Here is a 17,841-nt window from a genome sequence, read left to right as displayed (position 1 = left end):
AACACAACAAGACTGTGCAATGCGAAAGAAGAGAAGAGTCAAAAACGCGCAAACCTGCAGACGGACAGACAGATGTGCATAAACAATAGGAGCGCGCGCGCAAAGCTCATACACACACGTGTCCGTAAAATGAACGAATATTATACTGTACACTGAACATTGTTCACGTTTCCAGGTACAAGACGCAATGCATAAGATTGTACACTTGGTAGTAGCACCCCAAGGTGCCACAAGGATGGTTCTTAAACGATCCTAATGGCAATAACAACCCAAAAGATTCCCAAAAGAAGTTGTTATTTTTTATTTGTTGGAGCTGACAGAGCGACAGGTTTGATGTTAACCAAAAATGCTCAGATATAAACCTAACCATCGACCAAACTCACCAGCGTTCCGAAGTTTCTTGTTCCTGTAGACGGAGAAAATAACCAACAGGTTGCCCAAAATATCCACCACGATGGTGAAGATGAGGAAGCAGCCGAGTGTTGTGGTGATCCACGGCGGTCTGTGGAGCGCGTGATCTCCAGCAGTGGAGTCGTTCACCTGACTCCCGTTCAGAAGCATCGCGAGCCTCTCAACAGCTGGCATTTCTCACCTAACATCTGGCTCGCTGCGTGTCCATCCAACTGCCTGCTTTCAGCCGGGGGACTGAAGAGTGAATGTCCTGCGGTGCGCGTCTCTCCATGGTGTGTGTGTGTGTGTGTCTGTGTGTGTATGTGTGTGCGCGCGCGAGAGTGGAAATTAGGTACTTCAACTTGACCGTGCGTAAAGTTACTGCGCGCGGTTGCCAGATTCTCTTTACATCTCTGATGAACTTCTTCAGATTCTCTAGTTCAAGAAAAAAGTAACCGGCATCATGAAAAGCTCTCAATGTGGCAACACGGCACGGAGATGTGATGGGAGAGACTTATGTTACAAAGTTCGTGCGCGCGCTCCTGTGAGCGCAAATGGCACTGCATGTGTGTATCCACCACAGAGCAATGTGTAAATCTGCGCGCGCAGACACGTGTACTGAATAATTATTTATTCATCTTCAGGACGCGCTTCAGATTCATCAGGGTCGCATAGTAACTTAGTCAGGAATACACTCTGGATGACGCCCCAGTCCAACACACACACACATAAATACACACACACATATAAATACACACGCACACAGACACACACACAAATACGCACACACACACACATAAATACACACACAAATACACACACGCACACACACAAATACACACACACACACACATACAGTAAACACACACACATAAATACACACACAAATACACACACACACGTGTACACACACACACATAAATACACACACACCACACACATAAACCCACACACATAAATACACATACACATAAATACACACATAAACACATACACTCACACACACACATAAATATACACACACATAAAAACACATACACACATAAACACACACACACACATAAATACACACACACGCACACAGACACACACATAAATACGCACACAAACACACACACACAAATACACACACACAAATACACACAAGCAAACACACACATAAATACACACGCACACACACAAATACACACACACACACACACATAAATACACACACATACAGTAAACACACACAAATATGCACACACACACATAAATACACACACAAATACACACAAGCAAACACACACATAAATACACACGCACACACACAAATACACACACACACACACATAAATACACACACATACAGTAAACACACACACACATAAATACACACACAAATACACACACACGTACACACACACAAATACACACACACATAAATACACACACACCACACACATAAACACACACACATAAATACACATACACATAAATACACACATAAACACATACACTCACACACACACACACACATAAATTTACACACACATAAAAACACATACACACATAAACACACACACACATAAATACACACACATAAATACACACACACACACGCACACACACATAAATACACACGCACACACACACAAATACACACACACATAAATACACACACATAAACACACACACACATAAATACACACACACAAATACACACACACGTACACACATACATGTACACACACACAAACACACACACACACATAAATACACATACACTCACACACACACATAAATACACATACACACATAAATACACACACAACCACACACACAGGGGCACAATTTAGTATCAAATCCAACTAATGCCTCCACTGTATGTAAACTGTAGAGATCGCAGTATGTGAAAAATGTGCTGTTTATAAACTCCACTCAGCATCTATAACCACTGATAAACTCACAGAGACCAAATTGTTCTTTATTCTGATGTTTGATGTGAACGAGACCAGAAAACTGCATCTGCATGAATTTATGCAATTTGCTGCTACATAGTATAGGAATAGATACGTCTCGAATGACGTTGTATCTTGTTGTATAGCTTCTATATTTCTGGTCTTGAAGTCTTGTTTGAATGGTGGATTGTTATCCTTCACTCCTTCCCCATGGAGGCTGTTGGTGAGGTCACTTTTGCTTTTGTTTTGTTTTTCACAGCTTTCACAATGTTTCTCACCAGCTGTTGTTGTATTTTCCCCTTATATTTTCAGACAGTCTTGATAAGAGTATCTGGAGGCTAAAACAAAGATTAGATGCTCAGAGCATCTAAAAGAACAAGAAACGCCCGTCAGCAACGAGTTCGAATAATTTTGCTGGCCTACAAATTGTCTGATTGTCTGATATGAAATGTCTTATGTTCTTATATTGTTTGACACATCTACATATAAATACCAGATAATAAAAGCTAATATTTTAAACTTTCTTCTCATATTCATCTTTTGATATCAAACCTAAAGTACGTCAGCAAAAACTACGTAAATGTTTGTCACATTCCTATAGTTTTGGTAGTAAAATGTAAAATGTCGTTGATATGTAATTGGCTTTAAAACATGTGTTTTTTATTTATACCACACAATACATAATTAAGTAACTAATAAACAAACAAATAAAAAAAGAAAGAAATACATGAATTATAAATACATAATACATGAAGTAATTAGTTAATTAAATTAATGAATTAAGTAAGTAATTATTCGTCTGTCTCAGCATCATTCATAATTCTAAGTGTATGTTGATTATTAAATAGTCCATAACACATTTTCAGCAGAAAAAACACAATAAACATAAATAAATATAGTGTTTGAATATTTGGTCTTTATCGCCATCTAGTGGACGGTTGAATTCTCTAGTGGATCCAATGGTGATAATTTTCTAAGAGTAGGTCATTTTGAAATGGTTTGTTCAGCTAACAATTGTGACTGTGTTTTTTATAATGGATTTTTAAATATAACTATATATAATTTTTATAATTAAATATAATAGTGTAACGAATTTGGCTTATTCTATTCTACGTTTTCTTTAACATTATTAAACGGTAAGCCTTTATTCTTATAAATACTGTGAACTATTCTATTTTAATCATTTTCCACACATGCACAACAAATAAAATTAGAGATGTCAGGACTTTGGCCACGTGCTTCTGTTTATGTTCGGTGTCACGTGTCTGCCCCACCCTTGTCTCTTCCTCTCCACCTCTGCACACCTGTTCTTAACGTGTCTAATTGTCATGTGTATATAACCGTTCTGCATTGCGTTTACTAGACAAATTAAAGCTTAGAAGGTAGGAGAAAAGTCCTTCTTTACATCGTCCTTTATATATATATATATATATATCCTCCAGGGTCGGGGTTCGATTCCCGCCTCCGCCTTGTGTGTGTGGAGTTTGCATGTTCTCCCCGTGCCTCGGGGGTTTCCTCCGGGTACTCCGGTTTCCTCCCCGGTCCAAAGACATGCATGGTAAGTTGATTGGCATCTCTGGAAAATTGTCCCTAGGGTGTGATTGTGTGAGTGAATGAGTGTATGTGTGTGTCATCGGGCATCAAGGCAGGATACACCCTGGACGGAGTGCCAACCCATCACAGGGCACACACACACACACACACACTCTCATTCACTCACGCACTACGGACAATTTTCCAGAGATTCCAATCAACCTACCATGCATGTCTTTGGACCGGGGGAGGAAACCGGAGTACCCGGAGGAAACCCCCGAGGCACGGGGAGAACATGCAAACTCCACACACACAAGGCGGAGGCGGGAATCGAACCCCGACGAACGTGCTAACCACTAAGCCACCGTGACCCCCGTAATGCATTATTTCACCAAATTACATAGGGAAAATGTAAAAATGGCATGCACTAGATGGTACATTAGAGACCAAACAACCTGTCCATAAGGTTTGCAAGTTAAACTGTAAAATGTTGTGTAAATTAATGCACAATGACAAGCTGTCTCCCATAAAAATATACACGCCTCTGTCATAAAATCAAAATTTAAATTTTTCCTTAATTTCAAATGCGTTTACTAATTCAGAAAAGGCCAGTATGCAAAACACAGCTTTCTACTGTAGGTAGGTAGTTTGTCTTCTTACTGTATGTGGTGGTGATAGTACATCCCAAAACAAACCCTAAATAGTTATATATGGATGGAATAAACACCTATACTGACATATAAACCAATGAAATAACGTTTTATAATTCAGTAGCTTATAAAACTCAGATACAGAGGTGTGCTAACGTGTGTCTCTATAATCTCTCTGATACACAAAACATAAATCAAACTTAAAACAGGTAATGGTGAGATGTTATAAAATAGATTTCTCTACTTTTTAGGCTTTCAGGAATAATTCATAGGAATATTCTCTATGGAATTGTACATTTTTTTGCTTCATTCCATCTTCTCTTACTCCGACCTGGTAAAATATACTGTATATCGTCGTTGTCGGGCGGAAACCTCGTATGTCCAAATTTGGTCAATTTCATATTTTTTCACATATCGATGCTATTGGTCAGTCCCCACGTGGGTCTGTTATTTTTACGTTATTAACCAATCTAAAGTCTTGAAAATAGCTTGAGCGCAAATCTCATAACTCCATTGGACACTTCAACTGTCCACCTCTTCCTCACTCCGTGGGAGAGCTTCACGGCATATTTCTCCACAAGAAGAGTCACAACGAATCAACACGTCTTCTGAGGTAAATGTCTTCAAAACACTGGGCTCAAAGAAAAAAAAATCTTGACCCCCGCTAGTTCTGGTGCTCGTCTGAGGACAGGAATTTAGCGCAAGACAATCCACTGCAACGCGGACTAAACCCTGTGTACTGCAGATAAGGTACGGTGTTTTTTTAATTTCCTGAAAAATAACGGTTTTGGAGATACGAGGATTCCGTCTGACAGCGACGATATATACTTATTTTAACACCTATTTTATCTCACGTTAGCTTTATTTTGGTACCAGAATTATTTAAATACACCTTGTAGAAAATTAGGCCTAGGGTGGAAGAGGTTAAACATGGCTGGTCTGAATGTGACACACAACATTTGATTTTCTCTTTAATATTTCTAAAATTAATTTGATAAATAAACTAATGAAAAAGAGGTTTCCATCATGGGGTTGTAGCCGTTTATTTAGGAATCCCTGTCTTAAATAATTCAAATACAGTTGTGTTCAAAATGATTCAACCCCCACTGAAATTGATTGTTTTGGTCGGTTTGACATTGATTATGATCATTCAGTCATCCTGCTTACAATTAAATCAAAGAGGCACATGTAGGTCAGACAAATATAACATAACATTTATAATGAAATAACCACAAATGTCTTTTCTGAGCTCACATCATTATCAGTTTTATTCAACCCCCAAGTGACATTCAATCTTAGTACTTAGTACAACATCCTTTTACAGTTATAACAGCTTTTAAACGTGAAGCATAGCTTGACACAAGTGTCTTGCAGCGATCTACGGGTATTTTCGCCCATTCATCATGGGCAAAAGCCTCCAGTTCAGTCACATTCTTAGGCTTGCGCACTGCAACTGCTTTCTTTAAGTCCCACCAGAGGTTCTCAATCGGATTTAAGTCTGGTGACTGCGATGGCCACTTCAAAATGTTCCAGCCTTTAATCTGCAACCATGCTCTAGTGGACTTGGAGGTATGCTTGGGATCATTGTCCTGTTGAAAGGTCCAACGTCTTCCAAGCCTCAGGTTTGTGACGGACTGCATCACATTGTCATCCAATATCTTCTGGTACTGAAGAGAATTCATGGTACCTTGCACACGCTGAAGCTTCCCAGTACCTGCAGAAGCAAAACAGCCCCAAAGCATGATTGACCCCCCGCCATGCTTCACAGTAGGCAAGGTGTTCTTTTCTTCATAGGCCTTGTTCTTCCTCCTCCAAACATAGCGTTGATCCATGGGCCCAAACAGTTCTAATTTTGTTTCATCAGTCCACAGAACACTATCCCAAAACTTCTGTGGTTTGTCCACATGACTTTTGGCATACTGCAGTCGACTCTTCTTATTCTTTGGGGACAGCAAGGGGGTGCGCCTGGGAGTTCTGGCATGGAGGCCTTCATTACGCAGGGTGCGCCGTATTGTCTGAGCAGAAACTTCAGTACCCACATCTGACAAATCTTTTCTCAGTTCCTCAGCAGTCACACGGGGACTTTTCTCCACTCTACGCTTCAGGTAGCGCACAGCAGTCGAAGTCAGCATCTTCTTTCTGCCACGACCAGGTAGCGTTTCAACAGTGCCCTTTGCCTTGAATTTGCGAATGATGCTTCCTATGGTGTCTCTTGGTATGTTTAACATCTTTGCAATCTTCTTATAGCCATTGCCCTTCCTGTGAAGAGTAATCACCTGTTCTCTTGTCTTCCTGGACCATTCTCTTGACCTCACCATGTTTGTAACCACACCAGTAAATGTCTAGAAGGAGCTGAGTATCACAGTCATTTTAAAGCTGCCTAATTGGTGCTTATTAGGCTTTATTGCTGCTCCCTGATATCCACAGGTGTTTTCAATACCTGATTGAAAACACTTCATTGAACCTCTGTTCTTCAGAGTGGTAGTCTTTAAGGGGTTGAATAATTATGTCAATGAAGAATTCACAAAAGAAACATTTACTACTGTATTACAAAACTAATTGATGTCATTTTAGTTGCATATGGTTCTTTAAGAAGTCCTTGTAGGATTTCATTCTGAATACAATTACAAATGTACACTAAATTCCCTAAAACCATTTACAGCATTGGGGGTTGAATAATTTTGAACACAACTGTACTTCCTTTCTCATAAGTTTAGCTACAGTATTTCTGTGAATTCTCTGAATATACATAATTCATACAGATGCTCAGCAACTATCAACTTATTTCAAGTGATTTTATTTCCATTAAAAAAACATTTTTTTTGTACAGCATTTTCCAAAATCATTTGATAATTGTAATAATTGAGTCATTTACTTCTTCCAGGTTTTTTACCTCTGAAGAAATTGGAAGCAAAGTCTATGCAAGAACATCATCGAACCTCAACAACCAAAATGAAAAAGTTGTAAACAAAACGTAACAAATCACATGGCACAAGCATCATCGTTAGCGCCACCTCTGTGTGCTGTGGGCAGTTCCTTCCTCCGTCCGAAACGTCGACTGACCGTTTGAAGTGTGTTTTTATTCCGAGTTTTTGTTTGTGTGTATCTTTTATTAAAAGGTGTAAGATTTAATATTCAATTAAATTTGAATATTCAACAAATATAACTTTCCAGATTCAGTTTTCATTTTCAAACTAATTCAAGAACTGCAAAATCAATAAGTCAATAATATCAATAAAGTCCATAAGTTTTTGTTTGTGTGTGTGTGTGTGTGTGTGTGTGTGTGTGTGTGTGTGTGTGTGTTGTCAGCGTGTCACAAGATCTGTGGTTTCAGGAGGAATCTGCAAAGCAAAACACAATCGATATGAGAATAGAAGAGGACAGAAAACATTTGTCTTACATATAAAGACATTACAGCACCTCTCAGATGATATTAATCAGCTCTACTGCGTCCTCACTGTCTGACCTGGACTTTGTCCTGGACTGTCCCAGTAAACCACTCGTGCCTGAGCAGGTGCTCGAAAGATGGCCGCGTTTCAGGGTTTACATCCAGGCACCACATTAGCAGGTGGAAGCACTCTGTCGAGATAAAATAAAAATCGACGGTTCATTTTAAAAGCATTTTGCTGTTATTATATTATAGCTTTATTGTGCATGTTTCTGCATAGACTCGCCTGGCGACAAGTCAGGAGGTACTTTCAGGTAGCCGTAATTTAAGCTAAGTAGTCCTTCGAAGGGGAATTCTCCAGTGAGCAAGTGAAACAGGAGTACGCCCAAACCCCAGATCGTAGCAGGAACGGCCATGTACTTATCACCATACAGCCACTCAGGAGGTGCAAAGTACATAGTGCCTGAGTGTAAAAGAGAGAAAGAGCACCGAGAGCAAAGTCACAAACTCATTTAAAAAATATTCTCCATTAAACTGCATTCATTGTGATTCTATCTTGTGTAATTACCGTAATAATATTTGTACGTTGTGTCCTTCAGTAATTCCCCACAGCCAAAGTCAATCAGTTTGACTTCCAAAGTATCAGGGTTGATGATGAGATTCTCAGCCCTAATGTCACAGTGAAACACCCCACGGTCACGGCAGTGACGAGCCGCCCGAATCACCTGGACCATGATGTCTCGAGCCTGTGATTCAGACAGGAAACCTTTCTGAAGCTTTTGAAATTCCACGAGGTCCATACAGGGGCTTGGTCGTTCCAGAATCATGACGAACTGACTGCCCATGTCAAACCACTCCAGTAGCTCCACAATGTTGCTACAGACAGGCGGCTTGGACGCCATCATCATTAGCGCCACCTCTGTGGGCAGTTCCTCCGACACTCCAGGCTGAAATGACAACAGACATGGGCTGGATGTGAACACATCTAAACTGTACTAAGCAGAACTGTTACAATGGTAAAGGTTTGGATTGGTAGCACTGATGCTAGACCAGTTCCTGTGTTCCTGTGTTCCTGTGATGGATGTCAGGTAATAAAAAGATTTCCTGGATGTGAGTCGGAGCACAAGTAACTACAATGAATAAAAATAAGATTACTTACCATTTTCGTAGTTGTAAGAGGTATATACTTAGTGACGACCTTAACAGCGACCTGTTCGCAAATACAAGACATAATTAGTCGATTCTAAAAGGCACAATTTTTCTAATTGTTTGCAATGTCAGCAAAAACCTTTCCTTTTTTAGAACCTTTACCTTTTTCTTATCTGCAATCCGGACCGCTTTGTAAACAAAGCCGAAGTGTCCGCTCCTCAGCAGCTCTCCCAATTGGTACCGCAACGAAAGCAAAGCTGTTAAAGAGACAATAATTTTCATTTATTCATTCATCTTCTACCGCTTATCCGAAGGCGTCATCGGGCATCAAGGCAGGATACACCCTGGACGGAGTGCCAACCCATCACAGGGCACACACACACACTCTCATTCACTCACGCAATCACACACTACGGACAATTTTCCAGAGATGCCAATCAACCTACCATGCATGTCTTTGGACCAGGGGAGGAAACCGGAGTACCCGGAGGAAACCCCCGAGGCACGGGGAGAACATGCAAACTCCACACACACAAGGGGGAGGCGGGAATCGAACCCCCAACCCTGGAGGTGTGAGGGCAAACGTGCTAACTACTAAGCCACCGTGCCCCCTAGACAATAATTTAGTTTAATAAAATTGAATGAAGAACGATAGAGCATCAAGTTCAGTGTCTTCTGTTTCAGTATTGAATGAGACTTGTGTTGTCTATGGATATTTTATTACAGCATGGTTATTTTGGTAGTAGTAAGTTAAAGGTCCTTGTAAACAGTGTTGACATTAAAATAGATAAATGATCAGACATGATCATGTTGTTGTTGACTGGGTTTGTACTTACAGCTTCCACAATACAAATTGTGAATAATGTTCAGTTCCGTTTTTGTCCACATGGTGCAGCGTAACTTACCTTCCAGGTCGGCGTAGTGCTCCGAATCAGGACACTGGAGTTCAGAGATATTCTCATTCAACAAGCAACCTTCTGACTGCTGGATCTCAGAAGCTCTGAATGTCTGACTGGTAGATGTCATGTGCTGCTCTGGGTCATCACTAACATTAGCACTTGCTAATTTAGTTCTGTGCAGCTGCTTGAGCTCTAGCAGCCACTCGGGTTCCTCAGCATCCTCGTTTTGCAGTTTGCAAGACAGCTACAAGACGGACACAGAAAGTACATCGGTGAGGAGGATGATGCTTTTTGAAACCTAGCAACTGTTTCAGAATTAGTAATAAACTTATTTACCAAAACAAGCTGTTCAGTAAAACTCCTTGTCGTTCTGTCTGGGAAAGTGACGACTGCTCTAGCGATGACCTCGCAGTATTTAATGGCTCTTTCAGGTGCATACAAATAAGCCATTCTGCTGGCCAGTAAGTACTTGAAGATCTAAGAGAGACAAGAGATTCATTCATTCGATCTCAGTGGTTAGTTTTGACTCATCAGTTCCCATGAAATAGAAAAGAGGATAAATTCCAACCTGGAAGCTTGGCTGGGCTTTTCCTGAGGTCAGCCACAGCACGTACTCGTATGTCTCAGTTCTCAGAAAGGGTTCAAACAAGGCTAACATACCATATGGCAATCTGGAAGCAATAGAACAATGTGTCAGTAGCAAGTCTAAATAAACCATCTCTCTCTCACACACACACACTTATACAACAATACCTGTCACAGCCGATCAACTCGAACTGTCCACGTGACCCCAGCTCCACTTCCGCCACCACGTAGCAGATATGTGCTGCGAACGTCAGTTTTCTGAAGGCTGCAGATACATGTGAGGATCAGGACACAGTGCAGTTACATACATGATACATGACACTCTCTCACTCACTCATCTTCTACTGCTTATCCGAACTACCTCGGGTCACAGGGAGCCTGTGTCTATCTCAGGCGTCATCGGGCATCAAGGCAGGATACACCCTGGACGGAGTGCCAACCCATCGCAGGGCACACACACACTCTCATTCACTCACACACTACGGACAATTTTCCAGAGATGCCAATCAACCTACCATGCATGTCTTTGGACCGGGGGAGGAAACCGGAGTACCCGGAGGAAACCCCAGAGGCACGGGGAGAACATGCAAACTCCACACACACAAGGCGGAGGCGGGAATCGAACCCCCAAACCTGGAGGTGTGAGGCGAATGTGCTAACCACTAAGCCACCGTGACACATGACATAATAATAGAAAAATACTACTATTGTGTATCCATACCGAGATCATCTCCCATCTTAATCACGGCTTCTCTCTGCTTGTCATCCGGTGCAGCGGAGCACAAAAGTCGAGCCAGAGGAAGGCACCACTCCTTCAACGTCTGTACATTTCTGACCTGTAGCACAAATTAACATGTTGTTCAGCACGATACTGGCAAAAACAATGCAAAATTACACGTTCACATTCAGACACATGCTGATACTGGTGTGTGATCACTTCTTACTTACTTCAACTGGTTTCTTCTGAAGCAGGTCGTAGACCTTCAAGAGGAGGAAGGCGACTTCGCACATCATCACTTTCTGTAAAAGAAATATCATTAGCTAACACGTCTACTGTAGGTTTTGGGGATGTAGCTTAATGAACCTGCAATACTTACTCCATTTTGATGGCAGAACAATTCCATTATCTGCCAGAAGATATATTCTTCCACTTGGTTGCATTTATGACTATTCTGTATTTGCCACTGAATAAACTGCAGCAGATTCTCCTTCTGCATGTTTTTACTGCAACACACGTTGACACAACTGCGTTATTTGGATTACTGTGCACACGTACAGTATTAAACTCCTGATGATTATTCTTTACTGGTTACAATTAATGTTCAAATTCTGTGTGATATATGAAAGGAAAAAGAGACTCACCTCATAAGGGGGAAATGAACTTCATGGTTGTTTTCCAAGGGTTCAGGTTCATCCCATAATTTGTTCCCTGCAGTGAAAACCTCAGTTTGAGCTACTGAGTAATTACATGACTATGCTGTGAATGTTATATATTTTGAAGCATTGTACACTTTATACCTGATATATTTTCTGGTGTGTGTGTGTGTTTGTGCATGTGTGTGTTTGTACAGTATGTGTGTGTGTGTGTGTGTGTGTGTGTGTGTTTGTATGTGTGTTTGTATGTGTGTGTACAGTATGTGTGTGTTTGTATGTGTGTGTATATATGTGTGTTTGTGCATGTTCGTATGTGTGTGTGTGTTTGTATGTGTGTGTACAGTATGTGTGTGTTTGTATGTGTATGAGTGTGTGTATGTGTGTATATGTGTGTGTCTGTGTGTGCGTGTGTGTGAGTGTGTGTGTATATGTGTATGTGTGTGTACAGTATGTGAATGTGTGTTTGTATGTGTGTATGTGCATGTGTGTGTGTGTGTGTGTGTGTGTGTGTGTGTGTGTGTGTGTGTGTGTGTGTGTGTTTCCTACCTATATTAAACCAAGGATTTACAGCAGGAAGCTGTTCATCGGTAAGATTTAGAATATCTGCCATTTTCATTCAATTCCTGAGGTAAAAAACATTAAACATTAGCGATTTAATGTTTATTTCATGTTATTTTCGAAATGTTTTGGCTTTTCTCTCAAACAGAAACCTAAGCGTTCATGAGAGAAATAACACACTACCGGTTCTCACCACAGGAGGTCACTTTTTTCACCAGGATGTAAGTTAGTTAGTTAAAAACAACTCTGTTGTGCTGGATGATGTTCAGTGCTCAAATTTTGCTCTATTTTATATGCGAAATAAAGCGTTATAGCGAAACGTCACAAAATGGCGGCAGTAACGTTTTAATGCTCGCTGTGAGAGGCTTTTTCTCTCGTAATTGTGTTTAAAAACTAGTATTTATCACGTCTATTTCCTCACATTTCAGTTCTTATCTGTATATACTGTACTATAAGTTTTATCATGAAAGCAGTTATTTAGTCTAGACGCTGTAAAATTCCACCGAAATTAGCATCAGCTAACTCGACGCCCATCGTGGGGTCTGTGGAACATCTAGTGACCTTCTGACATCAACTAATAGTTCATTTACTCTACATTTACATCACATTTATAATCAGACAAAAACACAAAGTCAACTCACTTGTAGCTCTCGACATGAGTAACTGAGTAAAACTCTAGAATGTCACTAATTCCTCTGAGTCGTGACAAAATCTCTCGTAGTGAGTGACGTCATGTTCACGATTTAAACAACAACAACAACAACAGATCAAATAAAAACACACTTCAAATGTCTACTGTAAAAACTTTCAAGTCACATCAACTGCCACAAGTAAACATACACTTTATAAACACATAATAAAAACGACCACTAAATAAATATAAAATGATTTTTTCCTATTATTATTTTATAATGAAATCCATTTTATTTTATTGTTGCAATAGATAAACTACAGTAAGAATATTTATTATATTTATTAAGTGATTCTTACAATGCCTTTGCTGTCTATACCATACAGACAAATTCCCTCAATATCTAAACAAAACATGAAAGCAGTGCTTTTGTTTATAATAATAATAATAACAATAATTATATTATATATATATATATTAATAAATAAATACAAATTCTGAAAAAAGTTGTTATTTTTATTGTTGTTGTTATTATTATTATTCATTATTATTTTTTATAAATATTAATATTATTTTTTAATTATTATTGTTATTATTGTTGTTATTATTATGTAAATATTATATACAAATGCTGTATTATATACAAATGCTATATTATTAATATGGTTTAGGAGAACATTAATTCTAATTAATTCTGAATTCTGAATTATTCTGAACTTGTGTCCAGATTAGTCAGGAAGAAAAATTTTAAATAAAAACTAAAATTTTAGTTTGATGGTATTCTTAGACGTATCGTCATGTTAGATCCAGAGATTGTGTTTTTGATCTGAAAGCCACTGTAAGTTACCGAGTTTGCTAATCAGTGTATGACCAGTGACATTTTCATTTGAGCTGTAGTTACTGAAGACTGTTGTACTTACAGTGAACCGTGTATCTCTTTGGTGGATTATTTAAAAGAGCCTGTACCCATCTCATGCAACATCTACATCAAACCATTGGAGCTATTGAAATAAACGTTGCTTCAACTCTAAGTTTTGGGAAGAATTTTGATGCTTACTGTTCAATAAACCTAAACGAGGCACTTGATTATGTACTGAAGCAGGCTGGCCACAGTCCTGTGCTTCCTGCTCATTACTACCCTGGGCCTATAGATGTAGCTTGTGGTGTCTTTACTGGAGCAAATTTCAAACCTCACAGTTAAGAAAAACCATGGAGAAGATGATAACAGAGAGATTAACTCAATATACAGAAAGCAAAGGTCTTTTCTTAGCATATCAATCTGCACTTTGTAAACAAACACTATTAGATTTAAAAATGTACGAAGGTGAAAGAACAGAGTTAGAGATGCAAATAGAATAAACACAAGAGGGCTTGCTATGGATAACATCAGAGAAAGTGCCCAGTTTTCTAATAAGTTATCTGAAAGACACTGGTTTAAATGCGGGGTGCACAATGTTGGAGAAATGCTTCAGAAAACTGAGTCGGGTCGACTAACAAAACAAACGTGTAGCCAATGAGCAGAAAGGGGCGTGTCTTGTCAATATGCAGAAGAGAGTGTTCAGTGCGCATGTATGAAATTACCAGAAAGCGATTGAAACATTGACATGGCGGATACCTGCCGTTAGCTCTGCCTCGGGTTCTAGGTGTTGAACGTCGTCTTCCGCGTGAAACGGAGCTAAACCTTTCACGGTACAACACACAGTACTACACAAACACATCTGTATTACCATAGTATTACTCATTGTGTTCATTTATTGATAAAAATATCCCCTCAGCCAGCCGCCCCAGCAGGTTCCACCATAGTAGTTACCTGGGTTACGTATGTATGTGTGGGGCGGAGCTATCAAAACGGGGTGACACCCATTTGGGTTAGGGGCGTGTTTGGCTTTCAAACATTGTGCACCGCACCTTTAATTGTGGGAAAGTGTTTGATTGTTGTTTGTTTTTGTTAGTTATCGTGTGTCAAGCTTTGGTTCACACTCCAGTCCAGTAGGTGGCAGTAATAAATTTAATGTGTCTGCCAACTTCCAATAAAACAGAAGAGTATAGTTAAAAATATAGATAAAATAGTCATAAAACATAAGTATTAAACTTGATTTTGGTTGTATAGTTATAGTTATAATATCATAGTCACTTACAAGGTAGATAGATAGATAGATAGATAGATAGATAGATAGATAGATAGATAGATAGATAGATAGTGATGTTGTTGTTGTTTTTTTCAACAACAGTTGTTTGGTGTGTTAGGTAGAACATCTAAAGACTCTGCTTACTGTATTTAGACACGTTGGAGATTGTTGGGAATTAAACAAGTTTGGGTAGAAGTGGCTGGCTTTGGAGGAATCTCCAGTTTTGAGAGAGTGAGTAAAACACTTATGTGAAGGTTTTATATATGAACATTATATTATACATAACATTAACTTTTTATAGTTTCTAAACTCCCTAAATCTGTGTAATTGTTTGTTTTGACACAGACCTGGTAACCATGCATGAAGTAACTTTGTACCTTTGTTGCTTTTTAATTTATATATACAGGGCTGTCTGGTGTCACGCATTGAGAGTGACAGTCACAGATTTTGGTCTTTTATCACGCTCTCCTGCCACACATCATATTTCTAACGCAGAAAAACATTTTGACTATTTATCATATATTTAATATGCTGCAGCACCCAAAATGTGTCAGTCCGCACTTAGTCGAGCCTGACACTTAACAGCCAATCAAAAAATCTGGGTAAGATTTAACACAACAACCAATGAAAAAAATAACATATTCATTAGAGAGGGTATTTTCAATGGTCGGTTTGAACAAAACCTCAACACGAGACAGCTTGTCTCTGGACGGGACATTGTCCTCCACACCACCAGTCATAATCTCTCACTCTCTCTCTCTCTCTCACTCTCTCTCTCTCTCTCTCTCTCTCTCTCTCTCTCTCACACACACACACATACACACGCACACACAAATTAATAAATGAAAATTAAAGAAATACTTTGTATTTGTTTAAATTGCGGTCACTGATCCTTACCAAACACAACAACACCCCCATTATTGTTTTTTTTTGTTTGTTTGTTTTTTTTTTTTGTTTTTTTTTTTGGGGGGGGGGGGGGTTGGTTGGTTTGCTGGGGGGTTGGAGATGTCATGCTTACCTGTCTTCAAAACTTGAGAGCCCTGTATATAATTGAAAAATGTTAATATATAATTTTTCAGTCTTATAGGCACCCACATGTTTTATTTTCACGTCTTACAAATCAAACCCAGATGATAGACTTAACACTTCAGCACCGAGTTGATGCTCAGGTGTACTTTTGTTGAAGTGACTTTTTATGCAAAGTCATCATTCTGTGCATGTAATATATAATAAAAATCTTTGCAGTATAGAAGAGAAAAGAAAACAGGATTTCTTAGTTGTTGTTTTTTTTTTATTTTATTAAATAGTACTTGGCTATAATATTGTGTAACAAACCTGTAGAGTTTTGTTTGCTGAAATATAAACCGAGCAGGTAACTCGGTTTAACCACCATGACTGCGTTTAAGTGAATAAATAAGTGAAAACCGTAAACATTTTCAACAGTGAAGAAGCAGAAGAAGCTGCCTTTATTTTGTCACATAAATTACAACACAGTGAAACACTTTTTTTCATATATCCTGACTTTGGAATTTGGGGTCAGAGCTCTGAGTCGCCCATGACACAGTGCCCCTGAGGGTTAAGGGCCTTGCTCAGGGGCCCAACAGTGGCAGTTTGGTGGTGCTGAGGCTTGAACAACAACCATCCACCCAGAGCCCTAACCACTTTAGCTATCACCCCACTGGGTTTTATATAGTTTGTATTTATAATTGTGGTTTTCTTTCCAAACACTTAAAGAGATTCATAACTCCTATCAGATATGGCTAATGATTTATTGGTCAAATAGAAAGGTTTTCCTCAGCTGCTTGTTTCACTCTCCTGTTTTTCAGGATGTTAGGATTAAACAATACACTCAGCCCTCACTCCACCACCAGAATCCAGTCCATGGAGTTCATGCACACATCCAGTTATGAGCCTGACAGTGAGGAGTGTGATGAGTTTGAGGACATGAGGTGAGTTCACACTGATGAGTACTCATTCCCGAGCCCAGATATCCCCTCGTTCCTCCATCGGCTTTACCTCAGAGTGCTGTAAAGGGTTCTGAAGCTGTGCATGAATGCACATAGAAAGACACATGAATTCTTCATCATATAGACAACATGATTGGTGAGAAAACAAACTGGATTAACATGGATCCTCTGCCTCGATAGTCACATAAGGCAGACACACACACACAATGCTGGAAGTTGGTGCTTCTTATCAAGCGAGCGTAAAACATTTGAACTACAGTAGGGCTGGGCGATACGGCTGAAAACTGTATCACGATATCAGGGTTTCATATCGGTCAATATCGATAATTATTGATATTTTTATGACCCATTTAAAAAAGGACCAGGAGAAAAATATATTACATTTAAACATTTTTATTTTAAACTTAACCTTCCTCTGATCGTAATCCCCTCAGTGATTAAGACAGAAATGTCAACAAGCAGGAAAACTCAAATAATTATAATGTAAACATAAAAGTCTAAAGTCACAATGAACATTTAACAATTATCTCTTAACATTTAAGGTGCAAAATGAAAGAAAATGTAAGAAATGCTTAATAAAGTGTAATAAAATAGTGCAAGGTGTTAAATATAAACATACAGTAGAGCTCAGGGATGCTTCTGGTCTGG

General features: G+C 39.2%; 2 protein-coding genes and 1 long non-coding RNA gene across 3 annotated transcripts in view; 1 reads left to right on the top strand and 2 right to left on the bottom strand.

The window, feature by feature from the left end:
• The window catches only part of mtnr1aa (melatonin receptor 1A a), a 31,114-nt gene extending 30,242 nt beyond the window's left edge, over positions 1-872 (bottom strand). Inside the window, exon 1 of the mRNA XM_060864643.1 lies at positions 384-872. Coding sequence (XP_060720626.1) covers positions 384-585 — 202 coding nt within the window. The 5' untranslated portion in view covers positions 586-872. The remainder of the gene's footprint in view (positions 1-383) is intronic.
• Positions 873-7,369: 6,497 nt separating this feature from the next.
• On the bottom strand, positions 7,370-13,173 carry LOC132841971 (serine/threonine-protein kinase D3-like). Its single transcript, XM_060864639.1, has 16 exons — positions 13,108-13,173; positions 12,455-12,531; positions 11,897-11,963; positions 11,632-11,758; positions 11,483-11,554; positions 11,256-11,370; positions 10,703-10,799; positions 10,518-10,620; positions 10,286-10,426; positions 9,956-10,193; positions 9,213-9,307; positions 9,061-9,111; positions 8,470-8,848; positions 8,188-8,364; positions 7,980-8,092; positions 7,370-7,854 (listed from the first exon to the last, which is right to left on the bottom strand). Exons 2-16 carry the CDS (start codon positions 12,522-12,524, stop codon positions 7,819-7,821), a joined length of 1,881 nt encoding a protein of 626 aa, XP_060720622.1. The 5' UTR covers positions 12,525-12,531; positions 13,108-13,173; the 3' UTR covers positions 7,370-7,818.
• A 2,038-nt stretch (positions 13,174-15,211) lies between these two features.
• On the top strand, positions 15,212-17,175 carry LOC132841967 (uncharacterized). The gene is made up of 2 exons (XR_009647979.1): positions 15,212-15,457; positions 17,053-17,175. It is a non-coding gene; the product is annotated as an uncharacterized LOC132841967 (long non-coding RNA).
• The last annotated feature ends 666 nt before the right edge of the window (positions 17,176-17,841 follow it).

Source organism: Tachysurus vachellii, chromosome 2 (genome assembly GCF_030014155.1).
Source record: "Tachysurus vachellii isolate PV-2020 chromosome 2, HZAU_Pvac_v1, whole genome shotgun sequence".
Taxonomy (NCBI): domain Eukaryota; kingdom Metazoa; phylum Chordata; class Actinopteri; order Siluriformes; family Bagridae; genus Tachysurus; species Tachysurus vachellii.
This window is presented reverse-complemented; position numbering and strand designations above follow the sequence as displayed.

Excerpts from the sequence above, each read along its gene's own strand:
- LOC132841971 (XM_060864639.1), bottom strand. The coding sequence starts at position 12,524 with ATGAAAATGGCAGATATTCTAAATCTTACCGATGAACAGCTTCCTGCT. Across the intron at positions 11,555-11,631 it reads TGTTCTGCCATCAAAATGGA|AAAGTGATGATGTGCGAAGT; the intron begins GTAAGTATTGCA and ends TTTCTTTTACAG. Across the intron at positions 10,427-10,517 it reads AAGCCCAGCCAAGCTTCCAG|ATCTTCAAGTACTTACTGGC; the intron begins GTTGGAATTTAT and ends TGTCTCTCTTAG.